We start from the raw sequence: 12,242 nt of genomic DNA on the forward strand, positions 1-12,242 counted from the left end.
TAAATTTATTATTCGTAAATGTATTAAGATTTACTTTTAAATGAACTGCGAGTCTAAAATCTACAAAATTAATTTTTAATTGTTGCTTATGACAAGATATTATTCATGTGTAGCATTTTGCAAAAAATACCGCCCCCGGGTGGGCTCGAACCACCAACCTTTCGGTTAACAGCCGAACGCGCTAGCCGATTGCGCCACGGAGGCTGTTTGAAGGTCCGTGCTTTTTAGAATAAGAAAACCCTGGTTTTTCTTCATGTATAAAACTTAATTTTTTGCTGCTTTTGTATATATATTTTTATTTTTATCCCATACGTTGACATACTCACATATAAATATATTAACTTAAATATCAAATAATACCTTGAATGTACTTTATAAATAATACTTGACAAACTAAAGTTGGTCATGATAAATAACATGATGTTGCTAATTTTGAAACAAAAATATTTTTTTTATAAAAATTCTAATAAAGGCTGTAAAATATAATTAAACATTTTTAATAGATAAAATTATTAACAGATAAATGATTAAAATTGTTTCGATTGATCTAATTTCTTGATGCTGCTCGCTTTGAGAAAATAGGCATTTAATGTTAGCTGAATGGAATTGCACAATAATACACATATATGTATTCGCTTCATGCTACAGAAGCAGTTAAAATATACATATTTCCGCAAAAACAAGTTAGAAGATTACTTACTTATACCACCTCGACCTGAAAGTTCAACAATAACCTTGTCGCCCCCCCCCCCCTCCCAACCTATTATCGACACCAGGATCCGCTACAAATTCGCTAGTGGCTACAATCAACAGTCGTATCTCAAAATGGCTACGACTTAATAGCCCAAATTAACTGTCGCAAAACACGATCATCGACGCTCGCAATATTTTCAAATGGATCGCTCGCGAAATCACTGTACCATTAAAATACGTTAGAATACAAAATGTCGCGGTAGTCCGAACTCGATCCGAGCGCCACTCTGTAGCGCTCGGATCGAAAAGTTGCAGGTTGTCCAACGTTGCGATTACATACGGTGCTGCCTAGATAGGCAAGGAGTGGCAACTCTTCCGCGGTAACTAACTAAGTTTTTCCTGTGTTACATCAATTGCGCGCGCTTGGAACTTTATTCCGCGCGGAAAATGTCATCGTGTACGGATTTGTTGCGGCTGAATGAAAGTCGAGTGTTTAAAGATCTCAAAGCGAGCCTGTCGAGCAGCATCAAGGAAACGCGGAATATCCTGGAGATTCGTGACAATGTGCTGTTTGTATGGAATACTGACAAAAGTCGTGTACTCACGTTCAACATCGCGACCGCCCGTGGCGAACTCGACGAAGACAGCCCTTATCAGGTAAGTACTATTTCTGTTATTACGTATTGTTTACTCGCACTTGTCGAAGAATTTGTTAAATGTAAGAATTTATTGAACGTAAATACGAAAACGGCATGGAATAACGCGTTGTGTTTTGCAACCTAACCTAATCCTGTCAACGCTTGCGCGCTGTTTTCCATTGCTTACATCTTGCTTTCAAGTTGCTCTCAGCTCCTCTCGTACAGAATGTTTATCGCTGTAATATTTGATAACCTTATATAAAAATGTTTTAGATATAAATAATGAATATAATACCGTGTGTGATATATGATATTCATTCACGTTATATAACATTTATCTTGCTTCTGTTTGTTTAATGAGTAAATATGAATTATTGATAAGAATATAATAAGATATTAACAATAATTAAGACACATGAAATTAATTATTAATCACTACAAAGTAATTGTTTTATTGAATGTAGAAGGAATTCTTTTATTTCACTGTTTAATTATTTAAAGTCATAAAATGATAAAATGTAAGAATTTTGGTTGTATTATTCCTAGTAAACAAAAATCAGTTGTCAATATGCCATAATGTTGTCATATTGACAACATTGTCATATTAATACCATTGCTAATATTTGGCTATATATTTGGGATTTTAAATTATTTAACTTTTATTATAAAAATCAATTGATAGAATAAAAATATCTTGTATCAATCCAAGTTACAATTTTTTGTTTTATTATTTTGTATATTATTTAAGAGCACATTGGCAAATATAATGATAAATAATTATCTTCTAGTACATTTATTATATGAAACTATAATTAAATATAAATTAAGAACTGTGATTTTGGATTTTATTTTCTTAAGCATTCTGAAATATTTTTGAAATAATTTTATAAGTTTAGAAAATGTTTTCAAGATGCTTAAGAAAATAAGATCCAATATTACAATTTCCTATTTAGATTTGATTGCAGATTCATAATCCATTCACTGGAAAGTAATTGTTTATCTTGATTAACTGATTAGCTTAGATATGTGTTTTTAAATAATGTATAAAGTAAAAAATGTAGAAAAAAATTGTATCTTGTATGGAGTAATGAGCTATTTTATCGATTGATCTTAGCACCAATTTTTTGTTTGTTATTCTGATTCGATGATTTAAACACTGCTGCAAATCGATAAAAAATGACAAGAAAGACACTACAAGAATTTGTGTTCTTGGAGCAGTAGGAAACTTGAGATTAACCCGCGTTACTGGTGTACTCACGGAAAATGATTGCGTGGTAAATGAAAGGGAAGCGGCGCGACGGCGGAATCGCGGCGAGGATGGTCAAGCGGTACGTTTCGTTCTCCGCTGGCCGCTGGTGCTTTTATTTCATTTCAATGGCACCGTAGGATCAGCGGGTACGTTAATGCCTCGGCGCGCGCGAGCGCAAAAGAGCGGCGAGGGGATAATTTATAGGAAATGGGTTGTTCGACGCTCCGAAGTAATTTAATTAAAATAAATGTCCGCGCCGCGGAGGAACGTTGCCCACACGAACGGACCCGCGGTTCCACGACTGCGAATAAAATGCAAATTCAGACCCTTCATCGGGGATAGGGTCACATGTATACGTATGCGTATAGCTAGGCAGATAAAAGTACCCGCGACGGCGGTGAGGAGGAGGAGAGGAGAAATAAGAGTGGGACGAAGGGACCTGATAGTATCTCGGTACCGATCGTCGCTCGTTCATCCGTTGATTCGATAAGCCCTGTACTCGGTTAATTACACTCAACTGTCGTTTTAATAACGCGATGATGTAATATTTCATTTAATCTTCATGGTGGCTATGTTGCAATCAACCACTATTTAATTGAAATAAGAAGTTAAAATGTTTAATATTCTTTACTATGTTTAATATACAGAAAAATCAAACAAACGTGGAGAAAATTGACACAAAGTATGCTTATAACAATAAGGAATAACTCGAGTTTTTCTTAGCGATAGCAAGTTAATGTACCGCGTACGTTAGATCAGATAATTTTCTAATCTTTCCTCGGCCGTTCCTCGGCCATCCCTCGGAGACATCGATTACGTTAAACGATACCACCGACACGTCACATCGCGGCGGCCACTTTGCGCTCGACTCGCTACCGGGTGTACGCGCTCGGGCCTGGCTGAAATATCGGTCGTAAATAATAAAAGTTAGCGAGGTTCCTCTCTGGCGCGCACGCCAGGACTTTAAACCGGAAGATAGGTGTCGCAGGATACGGACGAGGGTGGCGGTGGGCAAAAGTGGCGGTGGGCAAAAGTGGCGGCGGGTTGGGGGACGGCAGCGTGGTGCGGGACGGAGACAAAGACGCACCATTGTCAACCGCTCCACCATCGGAACCGCCATCCGCTGCGGGAAACTTTGAATCATTTTTATTGCATAGAGTTATCTTTGTTACCAGCGGAACGAACGTCTAAACGCGCCCTCTCTCTCTCCTTCCTTCCCTCCCTCTCACCCTCTCCTCGAGCTATCTCTCTTTTCCTCCCGCGCCTTTCGCCAGGTCATTCCCGGCTCTCGTCCTTCGTTCTCGCCTTCCTGCCGGTTACGCTCTCTTTCCCTTTTTGCCCCGTCTCCCCCCGTCTCCAACGGCCGGGCCGAGAGATAATACGAACGCGAAAGCGTTCACACCCCTTTGGCTGCCCAAATGGAATAAGTTCTTTAATTCGCGAATTTACCGCCGCGCAAACGAATCGTCCGCGTTGTCGTCAAGATAATATTTGGCGGATGAAAGAGGGCCATTTTCTTGGCCGAACTTTTCATTCGCGGTTTGTCCTCTTCAAGAACCGCGGTACTCGTTGCTGGAAACAAACGCGAGTTTTATGGGAAATTAAGTTGCTCAAGTTTAAGATATTAAAATTTAAGACGCGGTACGAAGATTAATACTTGCCGACAAACGAGATATTTATTTGAAAAGCTTTGCACATTTCAAAATAATAAATTTTCGATATTTTATTATTTCCCAATATCTCATATTTCCTAGAATAATTTTTCTATGTTAATTTATTAAAAGAAATTACAAATGTTTAATATACGGGAAACAATTTAACCTTTACAAGTTCGGAATCTTGCGTATAAAGCGGCTTATATTGTTATGCGTAATCCTTCAGATTCATTGTCTCAACATTATCTACCATGATTAAAAACGCAAAACGCAGACGATCGCAATCGCATCGAGATAAGCACTACTTCGATTCCGGAGCACGATGCGATGTCAACGACCTACGTGAGGCTTTCTATATGTCTCACGACGTATAAAAGGGGCAATCTTATCTAAATTAAAAGCACCGTTGCCGCCGCGACGGGCAAGGGTCAACGGCGCAAACAAAATAGAAAATTTCGGGCGAATTCCTGCCTCCGGCACCAGCCGCCGTCGCCGCCGCTGCCTTCGTCTCAGGAACAGAGCGGAATATCGCGTAATAAGCGAAATCCTCTCGACGATAATTAAAAAGTAATTTTACGGTGACATTTGTAACTGCGGGCCCGCCTACCCGCCGGTAAATACATGTGCAGCCTCCCGTTCTGTGTGTACACAAGCAATAACCACGACATACGCGACATAGCTCTGTATGCCTGTACGTGCACGCGTAAATGTCCGCGTGTGTGTGCGTGCGTGCGTGCGTGTACGTCTGAATGTTCCCGCGGTCAGATTCACGCCCGAGCGTATAAGCAAACGTGGGGGTGGTCCTGGCGGTTCCTGGCCGGGTTAGGTGCCGCGCTGTGCACGTGGAGGTATACGAGGAGGTACCTAGAGTAATAAAATTCACGGGAAGTGTTTTACATCGGGTGGCGCGCGTAGCTCTCTGTGTACGCTGGATACGGCGGGGTGGAAGCGAGAGAGGCTCGACGAATTCAGTAAGTGGCGGACAATGGCTTTTGTGGTAGACATCGGTCGCCCCCCTCTCCCCCCCCCCCTCTTCCTCCCCCCTTGTGCAACCCCTTCTCGGCATTCGTATTTTGTTCCACCGTCGGCACGGATACATTTTCCCTTCCACGTTTTCTCCCGTGCTGTCTTTCTCTCTTTCTCTTTTCCACGACTGCTCGAGCACTCGAATCATCACGCTCTCAGAGATGTGGAAAACGCGGTAACCTTATGTGAACTGACGGAATTTTTCTTTTTCTCTCTCTCTCTCTCTCTCTCTCTCTCTCTTTCTCTCTGTCTCTCTCGATTCATTTGTTAATAGGAATTTTGCCTTGAAAGCATCAGGGGGATAATCGCGTGGGATTATCACAAATATTCAGTCTGCTGTATTTACCGCTTATATTCCGATCAAAAATATGCTGAGAGTAACAATGAGTATATACTTTGCAATGGAAATTATATACATATTCAACTGCGAAAATTTACAATTCTTTATGACTATTTGTTGTAATTAAAATTCAATTTCTTATTTTTATTTCTCATTTAATTTCACATAGCTCTTGCTTTGACAAATTTTTATTCTGAGCTTTATTAAAATATTTAATATTAAAGATCTAAATTTTTCTTGAGTAAAGTTAATCCTAAATTCATTAAAGACACGACAGATAGAAAAAAGTATTACATTAGGAATCCAAACAATACACTTACTATCGAATTAATTACTGAATTAATTACACGCGGCACGGCGCAAGATACGCAGATCATAAAATTGTTCGATATCAAATACGGGGTTTAATGAATCGTCAAAGGGGCACTTAAACTGGCATCACCGATGTTATTGGACGTTGAAGACGAAAGCGAGCCGCTATAGAACGTCCAATACACGCGCAAGACGTAAGAGTGCGAATGTGTAGCTCGTGTACTCATAAACTAGCACCTTTATCTCTCGCAGCCGCGAAGTCGTATACAAGAACGACGGTGGTCCATTGTCAAAGCTGCCCGTTAAAATACGGAATACGCCCTTAGTCTTGGAAGGAACCGGGCGCGCACCCACCGGCCTCCATTATCGTCGCGTGTATAGCCTATGAGCGGTGAAAGGGCTGCGAGGCTCCCGCAATGATAATAATTCCGCGCTAATAACCCTTCGCAGAGACTTCTCGGAGCAACCCTTATGATAACGATAGAGGCGCCGTGTCTTTGTAACACGGTTGGCTGTCCGAGGGCCACATCGACGAGAGCTGAGCAATTATCGAGCCCTTGGAACCCATAATCTAAGACACCTTCAGATTTTGCTCTTCCGTAATGCGTCGCGAGAATAGGCAAGCTTAATTAGGTGATTTCAAACTCTGAAATTATATTAACTTTCCAAATATGACAGTTGTAACACTAGATGTTTACTTGATAAAATGGTTTATATAATACCATATATATGTAATATTTTATATGTAATAGCGACGATTGAATCTCGTTCAGCGTGTTGAAGTTTAACTGATAATAATTAGAATGCGTTAATCGTGAAATCATTTTCTTGCGAAGTAGCAAAGTGATTGGAAGAAATTAAATATCCGTAACTTTTGACTCAATTTACATTAAAAAAAATAATATTTTTCAATGCACGTACAAGATAATCGGCAACGAGAAATATTTTTCAACGACGTAGCTTTGTCGCTATAATGATTGTCTCGATCACCAAGCGTATCGGATCGTCTATTCTGACGAATAAGAAGGAGAGGGTCGAGCAGAGAGGAAGGTTCTTTTGCAGTGGGTGGAGGGGGGGGAGGGGTGGCTTTGTCATCCGCGGGACGCCTTGGAAGGCTAATGCATTTCCTTTACAGTTTTAATGGGCATTCATAACTAAGTTTAATAATGCCCGTAGGAGGCGAGCCGTCGCGGTTGCATATCTAATAATTCCACGGCTCCACCTCGCACAGGAAGTGGCGCGCGGCACGGATTTTAGTGGTGGCTGTTCAAGCTCTCGTCCCCGCACCACCACGCCCGACTCTCGCCTTCTGAAGATATCTATCCGACCTCCTTCCCCTTCTCGCACTCTCTTTCGTACCCCGCGATTCTCTGCGCAGCTCGGGACACGGTCCTCGAGCAATCTTAAGTTTCAACTTTCACAAAAATAACTACGTATGATATTTTATTTGCAAATATAACACAATAAAGATGCATTCAAATTCAATATTACATACCTTGTCGGGAGGTGTAGTTGAATTCTTGATTAATACAAATCTGTTAATATTAAAATACGATAGAATTTCTTAGAAAATAAATTCACGATTTTTATTCAGTTAAATTTAATTTTGCTATAATGAGTAAAATAAAATGATGGAAGAGACTCTTACAACCGCCGTCTTTCCCATCACTCGATCGTAGAGCCCGATGGAAACAATGAAATCGTAATTCCCCGGGATGTTCCCGGGCAAGCACGCGGAATTACCGAGCTATTTCCATTTTACGTCCGATACATATCGCTCGACAGCCGAAAGCCCATTTGAAACGCCTTAATCGCCATTGAATCACCGACGACGAAGACTCGCGGACAGAAGATCCCCGGACACCTATAGTCATGGCAAAGGGGTGGGCAAAGAGAGGCAAGGTTCCGGCCGCGACGGTGGCATAATGGCGTCTTGGTAGTAGGACCGAGATATAAATCCCGACGCCGTTATATGGCGTAACGCGCCATCTTAGCCCGGTCTTCGCCTGCTCTTCGCAAAGAGGAGGAGGAGGAGGCGAAGGCGAAGCCAGCGGCGCCGTCTCTAATAAATAACCCCGAGACAATGGACACTGTCCAAAACACAGCGGATCTTACGCCTTTAACTTGGGTACCAAGTCTCAACCCTTGCCCGCGATTCTCGCACCAACCTCCCGGTTGCGTCCCCCTTTCTTCGGTGCTCTCGCCGCCTTGCTCTCTCCGGACAACTCGGCCACCTCCCCGCGCGACCGACGACGGATTCTCACCCCGCGAAAACGGCCACCGTCTCTCGCGCCCCGCCGCAACGGCCTTCTCGAATTATAATGTTTGTTTCTAACAAATTACCATGATAATGCCTGGCGTGGCGCGGTGAAACCGTGTCTTCGGTGGCACACTTAAATTACGCGACGACGAGCGAATGCGCGAGTGCCGGGAGTCGTCGTCGACGAAGAACGGCGGCGTTGTCGTCGGTAGCGGGGGACGGAGGACTCCTAGCGGGTAGTTGTAATGTTAATTAGCCACTTACCTAACCGTACACCCGTAGACAATCGGACTCCTTTCTCGAGGTATTCCGAAGTTTCGTATCCTCAGCCGCGACGCCGGCAAAAGGGAAGATTTAGGAGCCGACACGAACGGCTACGCCGGCCTGCTGTCATAGTCGCGTACCGATAGGAAAATTTATGTTTCCGGTAGTATTTATGTCATTTTTCATTTTTCCACCCTTTTTCTCACGAGGTTCACGCATGAGCACTCGATATATAATTTAGTAAACGACGCTAAAGAATGTGAATAGCACAAAAAACAATATTTATTATGTATTTTATTGGTTTCGTTTGATTAAATTTATGCCGGTAATTAATAATTTTGAAAGTTTAATATTTTTTTGTTGAAAAGAAACAGCATAACGCGATGTTCCATTTAAACGCAAAAAAAAAAAATGATTCACCGTTCGCCTTGAGTCGCAATGCATTTACAAAAGCTATCTTGTTACGCCGCGGGCACATTTGAACGCGCTGATTTAAGTCCCACGCCATGATGTGACAAAGCGTTATTACACCTCTTCGTGTAGGAACACGCGTTAAATCAGGAGTCAACGTGAGGAAATTCTGTCCTGCCGGTCCAGAACATGTTCGCCAGCGTCACCGTATTCGTTGGCGCGCGTGCGGAGCTGGCGCGGGCGCGCATAAAAATTATGTCAGCTCCTACGACCGGTGTGAGCCAACGCTGGTAATATACTTTCTACGTTTCGTCGGCGGACGCCCTATTATGCAGCGTAGCAGCGCGGGCTGTGAAGGCGATAAACTTTATTTTCCAAAATCGTCTGATGCGTGGCCGCATATCCCGGCCGTGGTAACGATCGTGATAACGCGCAGCTCGTAGAAACGAACGAGGGATGATAGGGGATTCCGAAAAAAAATTGTCGAGCGCAATTTTTTCATGCGACGTTGTCGCTGCGCCAGTTTTTTTGATCGTCCTCGGGGGAAAAAAAAAACGGGCGTTAAAATATTTTTTTCGCATGACAACGTAACGCCGCCAGAAATATAATTAGCGCTTGTGACGCCTAAAACCGCGTTACTGCAAAGAGGAGAATACATAGGTTTGTGTTTTTCGGTTGTTAAGTAGCAACATCATCGCATTTAGTCAGAATTTTGTCAGAGTTAATTATATTTTAGGCAGGATCAGTAGAAATTGTTTTCTCTTCATAAATCTTTCTTTGATCATAATTCACGTTATGTAAAATGTGAAGCATATTTTAAGTTAAGCAAAAGTAAAAAAATTGGAAAGTAATAAAACATATCAAACAGACATTTAATATACTCTTACGTTCCTCGATTATACCATCTTGAGTTTCAAATACTATTATCATTAGTAAATTAAACTGGTTTTTTAAAAAAAGTTGAACGTAGAATATTTTATGAAATGAAGAAAGTTTGAAAATGTACACTTTTGATATCTGAAAGTAGTATTAACAAAATCAATATTGTTTTACTTCAAAATTTCCAAGAGGATACAAGTGGACGGCTGTCCTAGTTAAAATTTACAAATCTTTATAAAGATCAGATTATATCACTAAAATATTCATGTCGCCGTATAAATATACCAGAATATTGATAAATGGTCAGTTAAAACGGTCGTTTTCATTGCTCTCTGCCTTGAGAAAACTTGTCCGTTAAAGCGTGCTGTTTTACACTTTGGAATCATAAAACGTTGACTGTGCCGACGAACTGCCGTGTAACTGTCGTAACAGCGACGAAGTCGACAAAGTTGACTGCTTTATCGGCACGCTTTTATTGAGAAGGCTATGTCACCCTTCGCGAAGGTTTTATTAGAAATCCACGACAACGCGCTAAACTTTTTCAATACCGACTATATACTTGGAAAAAAACATAAATATATATATATATACATATATATATATATATATAAAAAGAGAGGGAGAAATTGCTTTTGTTTTTTTATTTTTACTATGCATCTTCATTGTCTTTAATCTTTCCGATAAATAAGATTAGCAAGGCAATTAACGCGACGACTGGCGAAAAAACGTGATACTATATAATTCGCAAAACAGAGAGTATAGCGACTTATGAATGTATAATTTTTAATCTGCCGCAACGACTCTAACGGCGAATATGACAATGGTCTACAGCGAACACGCTTTTAATTTATTGATATGTTTTATGAGGCACACATGGAGATACAAGTAGCAATCCCACTCACGTCATGCTTTATACAATATAGATGGCAACTCGTAACAAAGAAATTTTATTATCAGTATTTTTCATTTAATTATGAGACAGATATGATAAGCAGCGTGAAATCTTATAAACTTACCATTAAAATCGCGCAATTTTAACAGAATTTTGCCTCGATTAACATTTCGATCAAGCCAAAACATCGCAAATTTGATCGAATTCTCCGTCAAGGATTCAACTCTCGCGATGTTAAATCGCCAAAGGGGGCGACAACAAGAAGAGGGCACGAAATGCTAAAAGAATAAGAAGAGAGACGAAATTGAAGTGGAAGGAGAAAGAACGAGCGTACCAAGCGTCTGGCTTGGCCCTCCAGCAGTAAATCCAGAAACGGTGTTACGGGGCGGCCCTGGAGATAATGCGCAATCATTTCGGAATGGAAATTAAAATCAGATGATGAATCCTAACGATGCCGTTTATTATTTTAATTTTCCGCGAAGGCCGCTGCCGACGTGGGCTACCGGCGGCCGCCGACGCCGCCGTTGCGCTGGTAACTCGAGTTCGAGACACTAAATTACCTTCCTATTAGCCGTATAATTACAAGATGGCCTCGGTAATTTCCGTTTATTCCGACTTCGTCTCGCCGAACGGCCGCTTTATATTATGCACGACTGTACGTCCGCCGAGAACACACGGCCGCGCACCATATCGCGTTGATTGCCATATTCGCGGCTTTGATGTATGCATATTAATATTATTAGGAAGCTGATAGAAATTAATCAGCATGTGAGAGTTGCGCGTGAAAAATATTATTCTCTAATTTCATAATTTTTTTTTTGTTAATGGTTTGAACACCGAAATATATGAATTACATTTATTATTTAATTTCCGCGTAAGACAACGACAATGTGCGTATGATAAATTATTTTATAATTTTATTACGTGTTATTTACATATGTTGCAATGATATGAGCATACATATGTCTGCGTAATAATTATTGCTTAAAAAATGACGCATTCGCACTCGTTGAATATGTTTTAGAGATAATCAGGTTAAATGTAAGCGTGAAACAAATCGCGAATAAAAGCGTAGGAAACACGCTGCACATCGGATTGGCCTTGCTTCCATTAATAGCGAAAATCTTTCGTGTTTTTTTTTTTTACACTCTTTGGCAGGAAAACTCCCCCATTACGAGCTTTTAAATGCGCCAATAATCGGGACTTTCGCTTTTACGCGACAATAAATCGCGGACTCATGGTACCCTTCTACGCGGCTTCGCGCGAATTTACATCCGCGGACGTATAAACTCGCTGGAATCGTTCTACTCTTTTCGCGCAGCTCGCGCACCGCATATGCCGCTGGTATAGCTTATTATAATGTAACTGTAACTTTTTATGTCGCTCGTAACTCCGATACAGCACGGCATCGCGTCTGCGAGGGCATCAGCATCGGTTTTCACCGCGGTTGCTGCTTGCATTTGGACAAACAAGTATTATTGCCTCTCCCTGGCTGGCACGTTTACGCGACTTCTCGCTCGAAACGTCTGTGCCGTTTGTGCCTGACGATTGGAAACGGTTATGGCGATTTATGCGTATCACTAGAGACTCTGTGCAGATGGTACAGTCTTCGTGTTGTTTTCA

General features: G+C 41.4%; 1 protein-coding gene and 1 non-coding gene across 2 annotated transcripts in view; one reads left to right on the forward strand and one right to left on the reverse strand.

Moving 5' to 3' along the window:
• Positions 1–130: 130 nt before the first annotated feature.
• Positions 131–204, reverse strand: TRNAN-GUU (transfer RNA asparagine (anticodon GUU)). Its single transcript has one exon. It is a non-coding gene; the product is annotated as a tRNA-Asn (tRNA).
• An 861-nt stretch (positions 205–1,065) lies between these two features.
• Positions 1,066–12,242, forward strand: part of mbo (Nuclear pore complex protein Nup88) — a 60,604-nt gene continuing 49,427 nt past the window's right edge. The window contains exon 1 of the mRNA XM_067351927.1: positions 1,066–1,350. Within this exon, the coding sequence (XP_067208028.1) occupies positions 1,141–1,350 (210 nt within the window). The 5' untranslated portion in view covers positions 1,066–1,140. The remainder of the gene's footprint in view (positions 1,351–12,242) is intronic.

The sequence above is a fragment of the Linepithema humile genome, chromosome 3, assembly GCF_040581485.1.
Source record: "Linepithema humile isolate Giens D197 chromosome 3, Lhum_UNIL_v1.0, whole genome shotgun sequence".
NCBI classification, from domain to species: Eukaryota; Metazoa; Arthropoda; class Insecta; order Hymenoptera; family Formicidae; genus Linepithema; species Linepithema humile.